Below are 23,571 nucleotides of genomic sequence, written 5' to 3' on the forward strand. Positions count from 1 at the left end.
TCCAATTGGCCGCCACTCGCACAGAACATCATGACATGTTTTTGTTGTGGTTGCGTAACTAGCGTCATCATAGTTTCATTTTGAAAAGGGTGCTGTTTGATATTCATAAACGTTTATAGTAGTTGGAGAGGGTTATTTCCAAATAAGTTAACGTTCCAAACTCAATTGTCTGGGTAAGTGTATCCTTGACTCTGTTGTAATATTTTCTATTTCATTTAGGTAACTTTACAAAAATAATATTTTGTTTTTTCAAAGATACTTAGTGGTAGAAACTACTTATGTTGGTGAACCATTTATTTGTATAGCGTGTGACTGTGGAGATAGGTTTATCAAAGAGTATAGTACCAGTAGAATGACTAGTTGACTTTATATGCGTAATTGTGTTTCATTGTATCCATTAAACCATATGTCCAATTGTATTTCCAATCAGCAAAGTATGTGAAAATACCATAAAAATAGAGATGGTCAGATGAAGCCTAATGAGGCATTGAACCACTTGAAGTACCTCCCTCTATCAAAATATAAAAATAGAGATATTATTGAAAAATAAAAATATATATATATTTGTCTTTAGATGTATGGATAATGTTTTTCTAGCCTTTTTATTAGACATGACAAATGACATGACACCCCAACACTGCTTTACCTAACAATCAGTAATCATGATTTCAATATTGATAACAATGATTGTAATTATTACTTTGACCATATTTGGTCGCCCATGAACACTATTTTTTATCTATATGGACAAAAAGTGCAGTTACGTCTTACACACATGCGCGCACAAACTTTGGAGCCCCTGCCTCGAAAGAAAATGTTTGCCTTGGTGTCCTTCTAATTTGCCTTATGCCCTACAATATGAGCCCTCCTTTAACCTCTTAAGGCCCAAGCTGTTTGTTTACATGCTTTTTTTTAATTTCTCTTTGCTATTTGGGCTTATTGGACCCTAATTAGAATAAAAACAAAATAATCTTTTAATATGATGTACTTAGTCCATAAGTACACAAACGTGTACTTCATGTGTACTGACATGCAAATTTTTATTTTTACACTTTTTTTTTTTCAAATTCCATTGTATGTTATACTCTTCTGACACCACCAGATAGCAGTATAAGTGTCCATATGTCGGCATAAGACCCCAATTCAATAGTGTACACAATTTTGGAAATAAGAGCTAAATGTTTCTGTCCACGCATGTGGCCACTAAGACCATTAGAGGTTTTTAAGGCAACACTTGCCTTGACCTTAAAACGTTAAAATTCAAGGCCTGCATACGTTCACTTTCTGTTCTCAATTTGTAACACAATCAATGATTTCTAAATGGTATGATTGATATGAAATATATGATTTCTAAATATGGCAAACGTTTAAATAATGAAGGTATGTGAAAATACCATAAAAATAGAGATGGTCATATGAAGCCTAATGAGGCATTGAACCTCCCTCTATCAAAATATAAAAATAGAGATATTATTGAAGAATAAAAAAATATATATATTTGTCTTTAGATGTATGGATAATGTTTTTCTAGCATTTTTATTAGACATTACAAATGACATGATGGTATTATGTTCACACCCCAACACTGCTTTACCTAACAATCAGTAATCATGATTTCAATATTGACAACAATAATTGTAATTATTACTTTGACCATATTTGGTAGCCCATGAACACTATTTTTTATCTATATGGACAAAAAGTGCAGTTACGTCTTACACACACGCGCGCACATGCTTTGGAGCCCCTGCCTCGAAAGAAAATGTTTGCCTTGTTGTCCTTCTAACTTGCCGTGGTGCCCTAAAATATGAGCCCTTCTTTAAAGCAACACTTGCCTTGGACCTTAAAAAGTTAAAATTCGAGGCTTGCATACGTTCACTTCCTGTTCGTAATTTGTAACACAATCAATGATTTCTAAATGGTATGATTGATATGAAATATGATTTCTAAATATGTCAAATGTTTAAATAATGAATGTATGGGAAAATACCATAAAAATACAGATGGTCAGATGAAGCCAAATGAGGCATTGAACCACTTGAAGTACCTCCCTCTATCAAAATATAAAAATAGAGATATTATTGAAGAATAAAAAAAAATATATAGTTGTCTTTAGATATATGGATCATGTTTTTCTAGCCTTTTTATTAGACATGACAAATGACATGATGGTATTATGTTCACACCCCAACACTGCTTTACCTAACAATCAGTAATCATGATTTCAATATTGAGTGCAATGGCTAAGCCTCACCCGGCTCCTCCCCTACATGAAGAAAGCCTCAATACGCACTTAGCAAGAACCCCTCCTCCATTACCCAACACACGCCTCAAAGTCTCGGTACATTTCGTCCCATTACTATGTATAAACATCACAAAATGCCACAATTTCAGAGAGCCATTTTTCTTTTTTTTCTCTTTTTTTCATTTATTAATTTATTTCAGGCAATGACATAAACAAAGAAGTACAAGGTAGACAACACATAATATTATAAATTAATATAATGCAAAAAGTAATGTTCAGTAGCTAAGCATGATGGTCCAGTTTTCCCTGAAAGGGAGTGGGAAAAATATACTTTATTTAATCCCACCCCCAGTTCTCAATTCAATGAATAATACATTGAGTTTCACTGTGGTATAAAATGGATGGCTGAATTAGCGATGTTATTATAAGCAGTAACACAGACAAACTACTTTTTAGCGGCGCATTGATAAGAGAGGTATTCTATTTTATGCTGCAGCATTGAGCCAACAGGTGTCCTTAGTTATTCAAGATTATAAATCATGCTTCTCAGATGGATAATAGGAGGATTTAGCCATGAATGAAGAAGTTGTTCATCTGTGACATTCAATTTATACCCGGGAATGGAGACAAAGACAAGACAGCCGAAGACTGTTGTCTGCAGGCAGCAACTTTTTCTTTTAACCCTTTGTGTGGTTCATCTAAATGGTACGACAAGTCATTGCAGTGAGAACAGACAGACGTTGTACAGTAAGCAATTGTTTTATGTTCGTAGTTTGTATTTCTTGTTTAGCACTTAACAGTACTGCTACGTGATGTTTTCACTAAAGCTGGATCTGTTTAGCACACAGCTTCTAAATCTTGGAGCTCATCCTCCTTATATTCAGGCTAAGAAATCTAAGGTTCTGGATCATGATTTTATCAATGTAATCCTTGTTGGCGCTTACAAGTCTGCATGATTAGCTGTTTTTTTTGTGGATTTTTTTTGTCCTGTCCAGCTACTCAGGCAAATCATATTGTTAGTAGATGCATATCGGCTGTACACATTTACTTTGCAAAAGAGAAGTGTGGGATACTTCTCTTGTTGCCTTATTTGTATTTGACTTTATTAAATTGATTTATATTATTATTTGGTGCAGCCGAGCAGGAGTTGATAGAAAGAGAAAAAAAAGGAAGACAGGGGGAAATTGCGGGGACGAGAGGGGGATAAGACAGAGAGACAACCACAAAAGCAAACACAACAATAATAACAACATCAGCAAATAGGATGGTAAAAGTGATAGCAAATAAGCTGTTAGTGAAATAAATACAGAAATGACTATGAACATTATTACACTACAAATGGAGCAATAGAAATAGCACTATTGATCATGAGAAATAATAATGACCTCTTATCAACAATACAATTGTTCAAATGCAACAATACATATATGTAATGATAATTTTAAATACAGAATGAAGCAGATAAATGGAGGGGAAGAAAGAGAAGCCAACTATATTAACCTTGTAGATTGTTATAGTTGATAGATTAATAGGTTAAGCTTTGTCAGTGTGCCATGTTTTACCATGTTCTGTCATATACCCAGTTTCCCGTAGCGTAGGGCAACAACATTAATATATGTTTGATGAAACGTGATTATATGCATGAGTGATTAGCATTGTTGTTGGTGGGGAAGGGATCTGCAGTTCCCACCTCTATGTCACGGATCCCATGACTGGCTTGCTCATTATCACTCAAAATGGCTTGCGAGTCTCCTTGAGATTGATACTGTTTTGACCATATCTACAAACCCCGTTTCCATATGAGTCGGGAACTTGTGTTATATGTAAATATAAACGGAATACAATGATTTGCAAATCCTTTTCAACCCATATTCAATTGAATGCACTACAAAGACAAGATATTTGATGTTCAAACTCATAAACGTCCAGTTTCCAAAAACAATTTGAAATGTGGACTCGTCAGACCACAGAACACTTTTCCACTTTGTATCAGTCCATCTTAGATGAGCTCAGGCCCAGCGAAGCCGACAGCGTTTCTGGGTGTTGTTGATAAACCGTTTTCGCCTTGCATAGGAGAGTTTTAACTTGCACATACAGATGTAGTAACCAACTGTAGTTACTGACAGTGGGTTTCTGAAGTGTTCCTGAGCCCATGTGGCGATATCCTTTACACACTGATGTCGCTTGTTGATGCAGTACAGCCTGAGGGATCGAAGGTCACGGGCTTAGCTGCTTACGTGCAGTGTTTTCTACAGATTCTCTGATCCCTTTGATGATATTACGGACCGTAGATGGTGAAATCCCTAAATTCCTTGCAATAGCTGGTTGAGAAAGGTTTTTCTTAAACTGTTCAAAAATTTGCTCACACATTTGTTGACAAAGTAGTGACCCTTGCCCCATCCTTGTTTGTCAATGAATGAAAGCATTTCATGGAATCTACTTTTATACCCAATCCTGGCACCCACCTGTTCCCAATTTGCCTGTTCACCTGTGGGATGTTCCAAATAAGTGTTTGATGAGCATTCCTCAACTTTATTAGTATTTATTGACACCTTTCCCATCTTCTTTGTCACGTGTTGCTGAAATCAAATTCTAAAGTTAATGATTATTTGCACACAAAAAAAATGTTTATCAGTTTGAACATCAAATATGTTGTCTTTGTAGCATATTCAACTGAATATGGGTTGAAAATTATTTGCAAATCATTGTATTCCGTTTATATTTACATCTAACACAATTCCCCAACTCATGTGGAAACGGGGTTTGTATTTATGCTTAAACTTTGTAAGTCTTTTGATGTTATAAATCAAGAAATTTGATAATACCTTCAATATAGAGGCAACTTGTTTTTCCATTCTACTGGTACTTTAAAGCTATCTATGAAGTTGGTGCAAGTCTTTAAGATGCAGATGATGAAATATGTGAGTAGCCTGAGCAACTGGAGTGGAGGTTGTCCATTCTGGTAACTCCCTTCAGTCAAATTTAGATGTGCAGACGTGTCAGTGAACGGCTGGTCCACGTCTGCCTCTCTCGAGTATAAATACATGTGCGGAGCACTTGTCAGGGTTACATTTACGCTTTAAGTTATATTATAAAGAGTCGCTAGGGGTTGGAGAAGCTTTAAAGTCACCATCACCTGCCGCCTTCATCTGCTCGCATCAATCAACTCGGAACATGTCAGTCGTTTTCGCCTTGACGCATACTTTTATTTGATTGGTTCACAGCAACCAAATGGGCGGGTTCGAGGGAGGCATTCCTGAAATCCTATTGGCCGAGAGTCCGTTAGGGTGACGTGACGCAGATTGGAATTCCTGAAGTTCCCAAGTTCCCAGAGACGAGAGAAGCGTCTTTTTTGGCGAAATAAGTGTATATCTTTACCAGGAGTTGAGTCTAAAAGAAGCGGGGTAAATATGACGTGTTGTTTGTGCGTGTATTACCCTGCTGACGTGTGTTAGGCTGCGTGCCGCCGCGAGTGCGAACGCGGAAGTGTTCGTGTGGACTTTAGTCAGCATCCTTTGTTTACCATCAGTCGCCTGCCTTTTAAAGCCATCATCATAGACGCGTAAACTCCACGCAGCCTGACATCTAGTAAGTGTTTCGTGGTTGCTTCCTCGTCGTTTCCCTGCTCTCCCACGTCTGATACAGCGAATAACAGCCAAGCATCATTCTTCCGGACAAAACCTTTCATTGGACTGCGCAGCTGTACGTTATAGAGCCAAATTGTGTACTTACATAACGTGCAAGAGCGTAATCGTTATTTATCCGGCGTGTGCATCACGGCTTTTATTTTGCATGGAAAGAAGGTAGCGAATACTGGTGTTTGTGTGCATGAGGACTGCAGCTATCCAAATGCAAATAGGCTGCATGAGTCATTGGTAAAACAATTGTATTGTCGTCTGCAGGATTGTGTCCAGAAAAAAAACCTGACGGTGTTGTCCCCACCTACTGTGCCAAGTCGAGCCAAAAGAGGGCGATGTCGGATAACAGCAACAGCACCGGCAGCAGTGGCTCCTCCACCAACAGCTGGACCCTCCTCTCCCCTGAGGCAAGTGACAAGTAGAGAATTTTATTGAATTTCATCTTCTGATTCCATGCAAGACAGACGTATTCTCTTTTCCCCAAATTGTTCGGGCAAACATTCTTTTTTTGAGCATGGAGTTCATACCTTTTTGACCTACTACAGAGGGGCTAAGGGCCCACTCCAATTGTAACGCTGAATTAGTAATCTTTCCCTTCATTTTAATCGTATTCAATAATTATATCTAACCCACTTACAGTTTAACAGGACAAACCTTGTGAAATTATATGAAAGAACTAAGATTATGAAGATTTAGTTAAAGTTAAAAAGTTAAAAGTACCAATGATTGTCACACACACACTAAATTTGTCCTCTGCATTTGACCCATCCCCTTGTTCACCCCCTGGGAGGTGAGGGGAGCAGTGGGCAGCAACGGTGCTACGCCCGGGAATCATTTTGGTGATTTAACCCCCAATTCCAACCCTTGATGCTGAGTGCCAAGCAGGGAGGTAATGGGTCCCATTTTTTTATAGTCTTTGGTATGACTCGGCCGGGGTTTGAACTCACAACCTACCGATCTCAGGGCGGATACTCTAACCACTAGGCCACTGAGTAAGTGACTTAGGTCAGGCTGATTTAAAAAAAAATAATAATAATTGAATATACTGCAAAAGAAGGTACTCATAAACACTTGATAGAATAAATCTAGATACAAATATGCAATTCTAAAATTGTCAATTAAATAAAACAAATAAATACAGCTTCACCACTTTGGTCATAATTTTTGGGCTTAAGAAACTTCTGACTTTAAAGGGGAACTGCACTTTTTAGGAATTTTGCCTATCGTTCACAATCATTTGGAGAGACAAGAAAACAAGTTTTTTCGCTTTCTAACATCAAAAGCGTCTTGTTGTAGCTGGCTAGCATTCCAGCTAAAGGGAGCAATCAATTCTACCTCTAAATCACTTTAAAATGCATTCAAAAACTGTCAACAATACTTCATTCATGTTCCGTAACCTGTATAATAACCAAGCTGTGGCGACAGTTATTGTAAGAGCAAACACTGAAACTCGTTTTCTATCATATAGTAACACACCGGCGTGTTTCGCTATTAGCCATAAAAGCTAAATACGGCGAGAGAAAAGCTAGCGTCTACAACAACACAACTCGTTTTGAGTTAGTAATGCACAACACAATGCCACCAATTCGTACTGACTGAAAAACATGAAGAATCATATCTGTAAAATATTAGCCCACATTTCATGTTTTGTTTGTACACAGCTGAGCTTGCCAGACAGCCTAGTACTGTAGTTGTATAACACGCATGACATGCTGCGTGTATCATGATCGATACTAAAGTGACTCACTTGATGGACAGTTGTTTGTCTGGTCCAGCTAGCTGGGGACATTTCCTGTTGATTTTGGGTAAGCAATCCATTTATGTCAAAATAGCTTGTCTCCAAGTATTATATTTATAGCGTCAAAATCGCTATCATCCCCCTCTCCCAGCTTCCGTCTGCTCCAACGTCTCACTCTTCCTTCATGGTCGCTTCTATAAGCAGCAGTATATTTAGCTTCAAATTTATAAGGTTGTAAATCCTCATTTGTCCAGAAATAGTCGTCTTTGTTGTCCGTTACCAAGTCTGCCATGGTAAGAACACACACTCGTGTTTGATTTCCGGAAGTAGGAACACACAAGTTGCCAGAAATCAGAAGTGTGCTAGTATGTAAACAGAAATCAATGTGATATAGCATCTGTTACCACATTATATATAGACTTGCACTGTGCATATAAAACATTGGAGGGTTTTGAAGTTGTTTTTAGAGGGCTTTGAATGCTACAACGGTGACTCTCATTAGCTGCATCTTTCAAGCGCTTTTTATTGTCTTTGAAATTGTAAAAAAAAAAAAAAAAAAAAAAGACCTGTTTTCTTTCTTGTCTAGTGATTGTGAAAGATGGGCAACATTCCTAAAAACATTGCAGTTCCCCCTTTTAAAGTACAAGTACAATGGAAAAACAAGTTGTCTCTTTATTAGGGCTGCACGAATAATCGATATCAAATCGACATCAAGTGTGATAAATAACTGCGAAAGGCAGTTTTTTTTTTTCTTCGCTGTCATTTCAGTGACAGACAAGTTTGCCAAGGAGAATGGTTGAGTCTTGCGTCCTTTGCATGCAGGCCAATCAAAAGTGTTTAAGGAAATAGCAAGTTTTTGTGCACTGCATTAGAGGCACCCAGTGTGCTAATAACTTGGAAAAAGTTTTAATGGGGACTAGGCCAATAAAATGAAAATTAAGTTGAAATACTTTGGTGTCATTGATCAACTGCTATGTCCGTGTGTGTTGTTTTTTTAACTCTTTGCATCGATGTCAGCACCTTAGCGCGTTTATTTAGCAGTAGAATTGACTGAATAGTGAGCTCTCTACTTAGCCATTCGCAATCTTTGTGATGGCGAGCAAGACCGTTCGCTTAGACCAGGGGTCACCAACCTTTTTGAAAGCAAGGGCTACTTCTTGGGTACTGATTAATGCGAAGGGCTACCAGTTAGATACACACTTAAATAAATTGCCAGAAGTAGCCAATTTGCTCAATTTACCTTTAACTCTGTTATTATTAATAATTAATGATATTTATCTTTGTGGAAACACTGATCATCTTAATGATTTCTCACAATAAATATATATAGAAACAGATAAATATCAATATGCAACACTTTATTTTTATATTTTCTCTAAGTGCACATTTTTCAAATTGAACATTTTCAAATGATCACTTCTAAGACAGTCTTGTGAAATCACAATATCCCATTTTAACTAGCTAGCCACTAACATTTTTTAACAAATCATGAATTACTTTGCACCATGTTTGTACAAATAATAACTCATGTAAAATACAAAAGTAAACTCTCAAATTTTTAAATCATGTCACACTTTGAACTGGACACCAAATCTGTTATCTGTTTCTTTGTCAGTTAGTGGGAAGCTTGGCATTGCATGCTGTTAACTAGTGTGTTGTACTCTGGTGTGTAACTTGACACTGCAACTCTAAGTGAGTCTTGCAGATGTGCATCAGTGAGGCGTGTTCTGTGTTTGTTCTTGATGAAGTTCATGTCAGAAAAGGCTGATTCACAAAGATAAGATTTTTCCTCATTGTTTGCGGAACCTTCTTAATCTTTTGGACATATTTTCACAGCAATCTGGCCTTAAGCTTAATTATGATAAATGTAAAATGTTAAGAATCGAAAATCTAAAGGGAACGTCCTTTCGAATGGAATGCAAAGTGCCTGTTTTGTGGACAGATGGACCAGTTAACATACTTGGTGTTGTTGTCCCAGAAAATCTGGAAGATCTAGGCTCAGTAAATTATGATAATCGACTAAGAAAGCTGGGCAAAATTATGCAATTATGGAAAGGGAAATCCCTAACCTTGTATGGTAAAATGTCTATTGCCAACTCGTTAATTATTCCTCAATTTATTTATTTGTTTTTGTCATTACCAGCTCCATCACAAAACTTTTTTAAGATTTATGAGCGGAGGGTCTTCGATTTTGTCTGGAACGGCAAACCAGAAAAGATTAAAAGAAAGGTTTTGTACACAGAGTATGAATATGGGGGCCTGAAACTTCTCAACCTTGAAGCTATGTGTCTGTCTTTAAAAGCATCAATTGTTCCAAAGATGTATTTAAACATTGAGTGGCACACAAATGTCCTGTTGGACAAAAAACATGTACTGTATCAAAAGAAATTGTATCCTTTTTTACAATTGATCCCCTCCCAGAGAGTCTGCTGGGAAACATCTTCATAAAGGAAACAATCCACTCATAGTGGTGTTTTCAATTTTATGTGCCAGAAAAAAGAGACGATATTTTGCAGCAGTTAATATGGATGAACTCTAATATTCTAATAGATGGAAAGCCTTTCTTTTGGAGAAATATGTTTGAAAGAGGAATCATTTTTGTCAATGATATTATCAATGAGAATGGTAAAATTATGAAGTATGATGAATTTAGGTATGGTGATGCTTGCTCAAGCTTTTCATTTTATCAACTAACTGGAGTAATTGGGAAAAGATGGAAACAAATAATTAATTATGGAACTACTAAATTATTAGTTTGTAAACCTCTAATAAGAAATTCTAGTTGGCAAAAAGGAACTAAAATAAATAGAAAAATATATAGTTTTTATTTAATAAAGTAATCTTTGAAGGCTGCCTCATACAACACAAATGGAAAATGGGAGGACTTTTTTGACTGCCCGTTGCCATGGGATGCCATATTCAAACTAATCTATAAAACCACTATCGATGTGCAAAATCGTTATTTTCAAATTTAAATTATTTATAACTTCTTACCCACAGGGAAAATGTTAAAATTATGGAATATGACAGAGTCAGATGATTGCCGATTTTGTTGTCAGGAGCCTGAATCCACCCTGCATTTGTTTTGGTATTGTCATATTGTGTCTTTGTTTTGGGTGGAAGTTGAAAAAATGTGTTTAAGGATTGGTTTGTTTATGAAGCTTAATGTGGTTTCTGTTATTTTAGGAGAGTTCATTGACAATCATGATTTAGTCAATTTAATTATAGTACTCGGTAAAATGTTTATTTTTAAGGCCAAAAACAGATTCACTTGGTATTACTTTCTTTAAAACATTTATTCAGTATTTTCTAACTTTAGAAAGTTACATGGTTGAAAACGATAATGATGCCAAAAAACATTAAAAAAAAGATGAGAAGTCCTCAAAGGCTTATTTTGAAAGTATAATTATGTTTATAGATTATATGATATCTGTTGTTGTGTTTCCTAATTTGAGTGACCTGGACATAATCTGGACTGTACATAAATGCTTATTTTGAAAATGTAATTTTGTTTATAAATTATATGCAATCTGTTGTGTTCCCTAATTTTTTTCTGTGTACATGAATGAAGGTGTGTGTTGCTGAGTCCGACTTGGACATTACCTGTACTGGGCCTGGTTTAAAAAACCCTTTAAACAAATCTAATTTCATTGACAACCTGGTCTGTTGCAGATAAGGCCCTTTTTTTTTAAAATAAGATAAATAAATAAAAAACATTTTCTTGGATAAAAAAGAAAGTAAAACAATATAAAAATAATTACATAAAAAATAGTAATTAATGAAAATGTTAGTGGACCAGCAGCCTATACAATCATGTGTGCTGCAGGGACTGTGTCCCTTGCAGATGTGTTGTCTATGTTGTGGGAACCAGAATATTGGTAGCAGAAAGAAATAACCCCTTTTGTGTGAGTGGGTGTGGATGAGTGTGCATGGGGGAGGTTGTTTGGGTTGATGCACTGATTGAAAGTGTATCTTGTGTTTTTTCTATGTAGATTTAATTTAAAAAAAATATATATATATATTTTTTATAATTTAAAAAAAAAAAAAAAATTTTTTTTTTTTTTTAGAACAGGCCCGCGGGCGACTCATCTGGTCCTTACGGGTGACCTGGTGCCCGCGGGCACCGCGTTGGTGACCCCTGGCTTAGACACACACACTCACAGGAAGCACAGACAGACATAACAGACAACCCGGATGGGCAGTATGATCAACACGGATAAAGCGAGATTGTATTGATCGCATGATAACAAAAAAGACAACTCTGACAGTTTTTGCAACTGGGAAAAAATGCACTTTAAGATGTTTAATATTTATTTGTTACATTCTAGCTTAAAAATGCACTTTTAGGTGTTTAATATTTATTTGTTACATTCTAGCTTACAGAGATAGGTGTCCATTTTACCTTTTTTTAAATTTATTTACGGTAACAGTTATTTACCTTCCAATTACAGTACCATAAACAGTTCTACAGTAATGATAATCAAATGTGTATATATTTATAAATGGTTACTTGCTTTATGATGATATGATTACATTACGTTATAAACACTATAGTTTTTAGCAGTTATATATTCAGTTTAAGAGCATGATGTAGACAGAAGCTCTGAGTCTCTGCATAAAGGCAAATATTGTAAATGTCAATGGATGATTCTTTTTAATTAAAACAATATGGAATGATTTACTTAATGTGTAGCACCTTGAGACAGGAATATGTTGATTGACAGTCTGAAAGTAACATGCCTTCCTTCACTTGTCATTTTCAGTTTTATTCATATGTATAAAATATAAAAATCGCAAATCGAATTGAATCTTAATTTTGGAGAGAAAGTTTGTTCTTAACTCGTTCAGCCCTTCTCTGTATTGAAGCTAATATCATATATATCTGATTCATAAAACAGAAAGACTTACAAAGTTTGCAAGTAAAAATAGGATCAAAATAGTATCAATCTCATAGATTCCCGAGCCATTTTGAAAGATAATGGGCAAGCCAGTCACGTGATCCCTGATGTAGAGGTGGGAACCACTGATCCCTTTCCTACCATCAATGCAAATGATGCAGACTTTGTGAGAGCCAACAACGATTACTTTGCGAAAAATTATGATCCAGAACCTTATATTTTTTATCCTGAATATAAAGAGGGTGAGCTACAGGTTTTAGAAGCCCTACTGAACAGATCCAGCTTTATTAGAAAAAACTATAACCTGTAGCATAATTAATAGATCGCTTACTGTACAATGTCTGCTCTCATTGCGATAACGGCTGATGGGATATTAAAATCTTCCTGTTTAGATGAAGAATTAATTATAATCCACACGAAGGGTTAAAAGGAAAAGTTGCAACCCGGATGTGACGTCATGTACAACAAAGGTATCGAAATATGGCACTGTTTAATTTTAATTGATTTTACCGACGAACTTCGGTCAGTACCTAATGAAAGTACCGAATTTGGTGCCCAACCCTACCGACAACACGCACTGGCACGGCAGGTGCCCTATGCTTAACAATCAATCAATGGACAGCAGAACTTCTAGTTCCACCCCGACACAATCATCAGATCGACGCTTCTTTCAAATAATGCCTAACTCTCTGTAATTAAGTCCAATTTATGTCACAGGAGGCGGCCGGCGATAGCGTGGGCCCAGTGGATGATGGCACGGAAAGCCTGGGCGACGCCCCAAGCCTGTCTGAGGACATGGCTGCAGGTATTTAGAGAGACAGGGAGGAATGATGTGAAACTGATGTCGCAAAAGGCTGAATGCGTGTGTCTGTTGCAGGTGCTGCTATGGAGTTCAAGCCAAGTGGCATTCCAGTAGAAAGAGCCTTATCAGAGGAAGGCCACCAGGTTGCTACACGACAACCTCGTAGGTATAGGAATGCAGAGGCTATCAGGATTAACACATGTCGTCATTTGGTCGCCAGGTATGTCAAGAGACCGCCCCAGAGTCCGGGGAGGGTCCCATCCCTTCCAGTCCAAGCCCACCTCCGGCAGAAGTGGACACCGAGAGCCAGGCTCCTGTCATTCACGACATTGTGACGAGCTCGCCCAGCGACAACGAGCACATGTCCGACGTGCCCTTTGTCTCTAGCATCGATTTCCTGGTGCCCCAGGACATCTCCGCCACCGCTGTTGCTGATGAGCTTGAGGGGACCCTGCTTGACACCCACCCAACAGAGAGGCCCATTGCCGATGAACCAAAGTCTGACGCCCGAGTCGAACCCGTTGAAGTCCCACAAGTAGACATCCCCGCTGAAACCATCACAGCTTCTGAGGCTCCCAGCTTTATGGAAGCAGAAAGCCCTGCTGATGAGGACCTTGTCCCGGAGACAGTTGGCCCTGTGGAGGAGGATGTCAAGATGCAGGATGAGGATGAAGAGGGTACACAAACTATGTATTTCTAACGGCATGTTTTAAATGAAAGCCGTTATAGTATCTTCTAATGCCCTCTTTTAGAGTCCCCCGCTAGCTTCGATATCGACTTTCCAAGTAGTCATGGTGATGGACTCCGGAAAAGAGCCGGCCAATCCGACGCACCAAAATCGGAAGAGGAGGAGGAGGATGACGAAGAGGATGATGCACAGTTCAGGCTGGCGGAGAGACAGCAGGACAAGGCCTGGTGGTCGGTGAACAAGTGCATAGCGGCTGGTCTCATTCTGCTCTTCTTAGGCTCCCTCTTCCTGTCTGGTGAGCATGCAACATGGCCACTGTCTTGTACTCAAGCTAAAGGCAACGTATCCTGGCTTATTAACAGGCCTGAATCGCACGGGCACACCACTAAAATCCAAATAACATGAGAAATTCCAAATAACATGAATTTCTCACTTGCTAGTTACTGAGCAGATGCTTTTGTCTGAGGCGGGAAAACATGTCCAATCCAAAGAATGCGCTTTACAACTGGTGTTGTTGTTGGCAGGTGACTTGGACTCCTCTGGCGAGTTGGATGATGAACAAAGCCAGGTCTGTCCGTCACTTTAGAGTAAGTCGGTGTGAAGCTTGCACAGCCGCATTTGGCTCATTAGCCTGTCTTTTCTCCCTCCAGGACTTGCCGAGCAATCATTCGCAGGAAATGGTGGCACTTTTGGATAAACTAACACAGGAAAACCAACATATCGCTCTGCTTGAGGCTAAACTGCAAGTCTGTTCCTTTATTTAGATTGTAATGTCCACTCTGGTATGAACTGATAACTCATTTACGTTTCCTTCACGTATTCTGTCAGTCTCAGAAAAAGGTGCTTGACGCGGCGGTGGCCCTGAGCATTGATAGCCAGGAGAAAGAAGATCTGGAAAAGGAAAACGTGCAGCTACGGGAGGAGTTGTCGTCTTTACCCAACTTGAAGAAAGAGCTGGAAAGTCTGAGGGTTATGGTGACTGAACTCAGCCATCTTGCAGGTAACATTTTGTTGGGACCGTAAATGTGCCGATCAACCGCCGTGATGTGTTGACTCCACAAGATGGCAGCATTCAGCAGTTTTAGCCAGAGTCGAATATACAGGACTGTCTCAGAAAATTAGAATATTGTGATAAAGTCCTTTATTTTCTGTAATGCAATTAAAAAATAAATAAAAAAATGTCATACATTCTGGATTCATTACACATCAACTGAAATATTGAAAGCCTTTTATTATCTTAATATTGCATACAGCTTAAGAAAACTCAAATCGTATCTCAAAAAATTCGAATATTTCCTCAGACCAAGTAAAAAAAAGATTTATAACAGCAAAACAAATCAAAAATTTGAAAATGTCAATTAATGCACTTAGTACTTGGTTGGGATCCTTTTGCACATATTACTGCATCAATGCTGCAATCAGCCTGTGGCATTGCTGAGGTGTCATGGATGCCCAGGATGCTTCAATAGCGGCCTTTAGCTCATTTGCTATATTGGGTCTGGTGTCTTTCAGCTTCTTCACAATACCCCACAAATTCTCTATGGGGTTCAGGTCAGGGGAGTTGGCAAGCCAATCAAGGACAGTAATGCCATGGTCAGTACACCAGTACTGGTGGTTTTGGCACTGTGGGCAGGTGCCAGATCATGCTGGAAAATGAAATAATCATCTCCATAGAGCTTTTCAACAGATGGAAGCATGTAGTGCTCTAAAATCTCTTGGTACACAGCTGCATTGACTCTGGACTTGATAAAACACAGTGGACCAACACCAGCAGCTAACATGGCTCCCCAAACCATTGCTGACTGTGGGAACTCCACACTGGATTTCAAGCAACTTGGATTTTGCTTCTCTCCAGCCTTCCTCCAGACTCTAGCACCTTGACTCCAAATTAAATACAAAACTTGCTTTCGTCAGAAAACAGGACTCTGGACCACTCTGCAACTGTTCAGTGCTTCTTTTCCATAGCCCAAGTTAGATACTTCTACCGATTTTAGAGCACTACATGCTTCCATCTGTTGAAAAGCTCTATGGAGATGATGATTTCATTTTCCAGCATGATCTGGCACCTGCCCACAGTGCCAAAACCACCAGTAACTGGTGTACTGACCATGGCATTACTGTCCCCAATTGGCCTGCCAACTCCCCTGACCAGAACCCCATAGAGAACTTGTGGGGTATTGTGAAGAAGAAGCTCAAAGACACCAGACCCAATAATGCAAATGAGAAGGCCACTATTGAAGCATCCTGGGCATCCATAACACCTCAGCAATGCCACACAGGCTGATTGCCTCCATGCCACGCTGCATTGATGCAGTAATCCGTGCAAAAGGATTCCCAACCAAGTACTGAGTTCATTAATTGACATTTTCAAATTTTTGATTTTGTTTTGCTCTTATAAATCTTTTTTTTTTACTTGGTCTGAGGAAATATTCAAATTTTTTGAGATACGATTTTTGAGTTTTCTTAAGCTGTATGCCATAATCAGCAATATTAAAATAATAAAAGGTTTGCAATATTTCAGTTGATGTGTAATGAATCCAGAATGTATGACATTTTTGTTTTTTTAATTGCATTACAGAAAATAAAATAACTTTATCACAATATTCTAATTTTCTGAGACAGTCCTGTAAAGAGTATTGTCAACTACCAAGGACGTGTGCGGCTGTGCATGGATGCATACAATTGCTGTCGTTTTGAAAAAGTTTTTCTGACCTAATAAACAAAATGTTATGTCAATATAGCTCTAAACATACTCCAGCTCATAAACTTCCAATAAAACCTGCTCAGTGGCCTTGTGGTTATAGTGTCCGCCCTGAGACTGGAAGGTCGTGAGTTCAAACCCCGGCCGAGTCATACCAAAAACTATAAAAATGGGACCCATTGCCTCCCTGCTTGGCACTCAGCATCAAGGGTTGGAATTGGGGGTTACATCACCAAATGATTCCTGAGCAGCGATGGCCGCTACTGCTCACTGCTCCCCTCACCTCCCAGGGGGTGAACATGGGGATGGGTCAAATAAATGCAAAGGATAATTTCACCACACCTAGTGTTGTGTGTGACTATCGTTGGGACTTTAACTTTAAAACATGATTTTACTTTGTGAAAGTAGAATTTTGCGGCTGTATTTGATGCACTGCTATAATTCTGCAGTCTTTCGTGATAACACGCACCAAACAGTGCAATAAACAAACAAAAAATACACAGAACGACCAAAAAATTACCTTCATTTTGCTAAGATCTTCATTAGCTTTGGACCAATCATGGAGAAATTGCGACATTTGTGTGAAGTATGTCAACTGGTGGCTGCCTCCAATGCATTTGTAATCACTGTATGAATCACTGATGTATTATTCCAACTGATTTTGCTTGGGGAAATAAAGCACTTATTTCCCCATATTTTTGCACAATAACTCAGCTTTGGTAACACTGGTGAGCAGTACAGAATATGAAGTGATTTTTGGTCCAGAACATAATTTAGCTTTATTCATTGTTGACGTATATTTTTTGCGAATTTGGCTACACTTTACCATCTATTACACCAAAAATGTGGTTTTCTTTTACTTTTTCATTCTCCGTCTTATTTGTATTTGTCTTTTACTTTCTCTTCTACTGTTACCAAATAGCATTATTTTAGTTTTACTGAGATTCGAAGAGTCTATTTTTGTCAAACCATCTCTTTAATGTATTCAATTCTTCTAGTTATTTTAGCTTTTGTGTGTTTTCTCCTGAACAACGCACACCTTGTGTTGTGTGTTTACCTGGCACAAGACACTAATCTATAGCTCTCCAGTGTTGATGACGAACCTTCACTTTCCATACTTGTCTTCTTTACGGGTTGTGGGGAAAGCGATGTAAAACATTTCCACAATTCTCGCAGGTAGAGCAGCCCCATGCTGCACAACGGGGGAATTGGTGCTCCAATTGGTGGTAATCATGGCGCCCTGTAGTCACGTGAGTGCCTTTTGACCAATCATTAAGGAGACCGCCTGAAACCGAGTTGGCCATACTCTTTATACACGAGTCTGGTTTTAGCCAGAGTTGTGTATAAAGAGTATGGCCAACTCCGTTTTAAAGTTTGTACCAAACATGGCGCTCTGTATTAGATGAGGGGCTTTTGACCAATCAGAGCCAGAGGATCTCCTAAATGATTGGTTCCTAAATGATTATTTAAAAGCCTCTCACATGACTACAGGGCGCTATGTTTAGTAACAACCTTTAAACCAAGTTGGCCTATACTCTCCTTACACGGGTCTGGGTTTAGCTACCCAAGCAACAAACAGGCATGTGAAATGTCCGCAAACATACATTTTTGCTTCAAAATATCACTTCCACGTTTTTTAAATGAAATAAATAAGAAATAAAAAAACAGTACACAAAATTTGGGAATACTCGCCTCAGCCACAGGTACTCGCTGTTCTGTTCCTCTTGCCCAGTATTGTTGGCCGATTTGATGATATAATTTGCATAGTAATGAGGACAGAGAAGCAAAATGGATTGATGGCCTTATTCGGCTCACTTAACAGAAACATTCCATTTTGCGCTCGTTTAGTCGTGCGTGCGTTGTCAGGTTTGCACGTGTTTAGTACATGCAAACCTTTAGTAAATCAGGAGAGTATTAAAAAAAAAACACCTTAACTACACCTTACTGCCATTTACATCTTGGACTTGCAACTGCAATTCTTATAATGTCATACCTGCAAGTGATAATATGATAATAGATCAAGGTAAAACAGCTGGACAGCAGTTACAATAATCAGCTAATTTATAAATGTTGCAATAAAAATAATTAGTTTCTATTAACACACAGATGTACCAAAAATTGGTATCGTTCGGTAAAGGTTTTGATTCCCAGGTACTGGAAATTGTTACCGTATCAGTTTAAATGTGACAGTACACATCTCTAGATGTGTCCTGAAATAACTTTTTAGCTTCCAATACGATGTTAATAATTAGTATAGGCTCAGACCAATAAAAATCCAATACAATAACAGTACAAACTATACATTGGTATTTTTTTAGTCAGGGTCTCTGCAGGTTTCTCACACACTGCCACTAGCCCTGTGGTGCACATGAAATTACAAAACTCTTTGAATGTCACAGCCAGGTTGCTGCAAAGATCAGGAATAAGAAATAAAATCCATTTAACATTGCCGTTTAATTTTCTGTGTGTGAAGCGGAAGAAAGAGGGAGGCAGTGTCAACAATGATACTTCCTGAATGTTTCAAACCACACATTTGCTTCTACATTGCTTTCTTTGGATTGAGCTAACACAACTAGTAAAATGGTGTAAAAGGTCTAAAAAAACACAAAGTGGTAATCGGCCCAGTTACTAACACTATTTTCCTTTGATCTTTGGTTAATACATACAGTTTTGTAAATTTGTAACACGAGCTGCCAACTGTAAATGAAAGCCACACAGCCAACATCGCTCCTAGTACTAGCTGCGAGCACACAACTTGTTTTTACGTGGACTCTGGTTAGAATTATTGGAGCGGGGCCTGGAATGGCCTGCTCTTTGATGCATGCTGACATGGACCCTGTTTACACTGCACACCGAATCTGACCATTTTGCCCTCAAGTGACACGGATCTTTTTTTTTTTGCCCTCAAGTGACACGGATCTTTTTTTTTTTGCCCTCAAGTGACACGGATCTTTTTTTTTTTTGCCGGTCTAAACGCTCCAAAGTGCAAATCTGATCTTTTTGCATTAGATTTGGGCCACATCAGGAGGTAGTCCGATTACGATTGGAGTGACTTTTTCAAATGTGATTGCAGTCCAAACGGAAATGCGACCCGAATGCGACTTTTTCTTCATCTCTCTGGGCGAGCTACGTCATTTGTGTGCAAAGGGAAAAAGGGAAAGACGCAGCCCCCTAGTGGAAGATACAGTACAGGCCAAAAGTTTGGACACACCTTCTCATTTCAATGCATTTTCTCTATTTTCATGACTATTTACATTGTAGATTGTCACTGAAGGCATCAAAGCTATGACACCTGTGAAGTGAAAACCCTTTCAGGTGTACCTCTTGAAGCTCATCGAGAGAATGCCAAGAGTGTGCAAAGCAGTAATCAGAACAAAGGGTGGCTAGAATATAGAAGAAACTAGAATATAAAACATGTTTTCAGTTTTTTCACCTTTTTTTGTTAAGTACATAACTCCGTTTTGATGCCTTCAGTGACAATCTACAATGTAAATAGTCATGAAAATAAAGAACCCTTTGAATGAGAAGGTGTGTCCAAACTTTTGGCCTGTACTGTACGTCATCACAACATCCTGTTTCGGAAGTCTTTTTTCGGCGGTCGGATTTTTGGTGCAGAACTAGTCAATAGTGTGCACATAACAGGCTGTATGAGTATATATTTTGATTCCAAAGAAACGGCGACTGTTGAAGGACCGGAATTGGCGCATTTGTTTACATGTTACGTATATGCAATGTAAGTGAGTTGAAAAATAAAGCTAACGTAGAACCACGCTGATGTCAGTGTTGCCTCTACTTAACAGCCATAAAAAGATGAACCCTCCCAAATATATTACATTATATATTTCTTGTCATATATTATATTTAATTTATTTTCAAGTAAAAAAAACGGTGTGGCGGATTTTATTTTATTTTGTAGTAGTAGCGACTTCCTTGTTTATTTACGGAATACTGCCAACTTCCTATGTCGTCGCTTTATCAAACTGCGCATGTGCCTGTTTATACTGGAGTCTGATAAAAATCACATTCTACTTGGCAGTGTAAACATTATAGTAGAGATGTCCGATAATGGCTTTTTTGCCGATATCCGATATTCCGATATTGTCCAACTCTTAATTACCGATACCGATATATACAGTCGTGGAATTAACACATTATTATGCCTAATTTTGTTGTGATGCCCCGCTGGATGCATTAAACAATGTAACAAGGTTTTCCAAAATAAATATATTGTAGCGTCCCGGAAGAGTTAGTGCTGCAAGGGGTTATGGGTATTTGTTCTGTTGTGTTTGTTGTATTACGGTGCGGATGTTCTCCCGAAATGTGTGTCTTTCGGTGTGGGTTCACAGTGTGGCGCATATTTGTAACAGTGTTAAAGTTGTTTATACGGGCACCCTCAGTGTGACCTGTATGGCTGTTGACCAAGTATGCCTTGCATCCACTTGCATGTGTGAAAAACTGTAGATATTATGTGATTGGGCGGGCACGCAAAGGCAGTGCTTTTAAGGTTTATCGGCGCTCTGTACTTCTCCCTACGTCCGTGTACACAGCGGCGTTTTAAAAAGTCATACATTTTACTTTTACCGATAATTTCCGATATTACATTTTAAAGCATTTACCGGCCGATATCGGCAGTCCAATATTATCGGACATCTCTACATAAAAAATCTAATTGGGGCCTCTTTTGCATGCAGTGTAAATGTAGTGATATTCTCTATTGAACCAGCACACCCCTAACGGAAATATGTCACAAATGTTTTATTTTCAGCTGACTCAGAATCCAGAACCAAGCCAACACCTTCCATCCCCGCCCCGGCTAAACCTGAGAGGGAGATGAAGGAGGAGCTGCAGAAGCAGAAGATTCTCCTGGAGGAAAGCAAGAAGCGGCTGCAAGGGATGAAAAAAGACGGCGGCCACAGGAGGCCAGTGAGGGATAACCTGGAGGAGATCCAGAGGAAGCTCTCGGAGCAGGTAGAGCATTGGGGCAAGAGGAGGGCGCAGAAGCCCAAAATGAAAGGCAGGGAAAAGGAGGACAAAGATGGAGGAAAGAGGGCTAAGGAAAGTAGGAAGGAGAAAGAGTGGAAAATGGACAAAGATGGGAGGAAAGAGGAGTGGAAGTCTCCAAAGCACAACTCTCATAAGGAATCCTGGCGGAAGAACCAGGACGAGTGGGAGACCAAGAAGCACGAGCGCCGCCAGGACAGAGAGGAGCGCAGGAAGGAGAAACCTTGGCACAAGACTTCCCAGCAACATTCCCACAAGCCTCATCGCACCCACGCAGGCGACTTCTGGTTGGAGCAGGCGCAGAAGCTGAAACGCAACATCCGCCCCCGCCCGTCCTGCACCTCCGTGGAGGACTGCGCCGCCAAGGAGGGCCTCTACCCGGTGGAGCTCCCCGAGTTCGACGAGCTGCTGGACGGCTACCTGAGCAAGCTGGAGGGCACGCCGCCGCACAGCAAGGACGCCGTCCGGAGGCTGGCCTCCGACTTCTTTGCGGACGGCGTCTTCATGCACGACCGCGTGCTGTTCGCCGACTTCGCGGAGGACGTGGCGGACATCCTGGAGGACATGGTGGACGTGGTGGAGGACGGCAGGCGCAGGGGCGACGACTCCCTGGAGGAGGAGATGGAGGAGTTTGAGAGGGAGGCCCTGTGGAAGTTTGCCGCCACGTTCTGAGCCGCACATAAGACGCAGCACCGGGGGACATTTTGAGAGCTGTAATTGTAGTCCACACACATCCTTCTCAGCTTTAATCGCTTGTTCTCATGTTGGACCTCTTCATGTCCTTCGCTAATCTGCTGTGGACTTGTTTTACACCCTCTTCTTTTCTTCCTGCTGCCGCTTACTTTGACTGCATGTCATCAAATCAGGACGCATTCTTGGGGAGGCCATCAAAAATTTAAAAGGCGTGTGATGTTCAGGTGGTGTGGGAAAGTAGCCTGCCAGGAGTGAGGCAGGGGTAACCGCCCTATCCCGGTGTATCCAATACCCGTTTTCGCTTTACGTTGAACTGGTTTGGCCGGTTTTGGGAGGCAAGCTTTTTATTACATGTGTGCAAACACAAGTGCAGATTAAAGAGAGCTGCATTTGATGGGTTTGACATGTGGTAGACCCTTTGCAAACATGTGGTCTACAACTACTACAGGAAATAGTAGTGACTTTTCTTTTATTATTATTCAAATTATTTCAATATCCTGTGAACAAAAGTATTGGGACACAGGCAGTGTAAAGCTGGCAACACAAGTAAATATGTATTTTTTTCTATATTTAAGTTTCAATTTGAGAAATTAAAAAAACTTCCCTCAAAGGTTTGATTAAAAAAGATACAATTAAGAGGGTTGTCCCAATACTTTTGTCTGTATAGTGTTCGATCTGGCTTTCAGTTGCGTGCAAGTAATGTAGTTGTTGGTTTGTGGAGCAACTGCTTTTTTTTATTGAAGTTACAAATTGAGGTTTTGAAGTACTTTTATTTATTGCCCTGCCATTTTTTTTTTTTGTGGAAAGTATTATGGTTGCAAATGTGAATGTGTTGAATTTTAGGTTGAAAAGTCGGCCAGCATCTGCTTATGTGCCTTTTGTTGCTCAAAGAAAATGTTAACGGTACTGTACTGCTGAAAAAGTATTTGATGGGGATGAATGTCACAGGTTTCATTGTTTCATTTTAATTTAGACCAAAGAGATTTTTGAAGTGTTTTAACAGATGCTTATTACTTGCGAGTAATTTAGTATTTGAGAGGTTTTGACAATATTGAGCTTTTTTGTGTGTTTCCTGATAGTAAGAAGTGTTATTTTTCTTGCACGAGTGGCTTCAGTCCCTTACCGATTTCTGCCCATTAAGTTCAATAAATTGTCACCATAAAACAA

General features: G+C 39.2%; 1 protein-coding gene across 5 annotated transcripts; it reads left to right on the forward strand.

Annotated features, from left to right (window-relative positions):
• The first annotated feature begins 9 nt into the window (after window positions 1-9).
• pbxip1a (pre-B-cell leukemia homeobox interacting protein 1a) lies at window positions 10-23,571 on the forward strand. 5 transcript variants are annotated; one of them, XM_062047554.1, is made up of 10 exons: window positions 10-173; window positions 6,148-6,290; window positions 13,237-13,324; window positions 13,397-13,464; window positions 13,542-13,998; window positions 14,074-14,304; window positions 14,534-14,577; window positions 14,660-14,755; window positions 14,838-15,009; window positions 21,476-23,571. In XM_062047554.1, exons 2-10 carry the CDS (start codon window positions 6,219-6,221, stop codon window positions 22,381-22,383), a joined length of 2,136 nt encoding a protein of 711 aa, XP_061903538.1. In that variant the 5' UTR covers window positions 10-173; window positions 6,148-6,218; the 3' UTR covers window positions 22,384-23,571. The 5 variants fall into 5 exon arrangements, with proteins under 5 accessions (XP_061903538.1, XP_061903537.1, XP_061903539.1 ...); XM_062047553.1 differs by lacking the exon at window positions 10-173 and adding an exon at window positions 5,483-5,649; XM_062047555.1 differs by lacking the exon at window positions 10-173 and adding an exon at window positions 5,670-5,833.

The sequence above is a fragment of the Entelurus aequoreus genome, linkage group LG05 (assembly GCF_033978785.1).
Source record: "Entelurus aequoreus isolate RoL-2023_Sb linkage group LG05, RoL_Eaeq_v1.1, whole genome shotgun sequence".
Lineage (NCBI taxonomy): Eukaryota > Metazoa > Chordata > Actinopteri > Syngnathiformes > Syngnathidae > Entelurus > Entelurus aequoreus.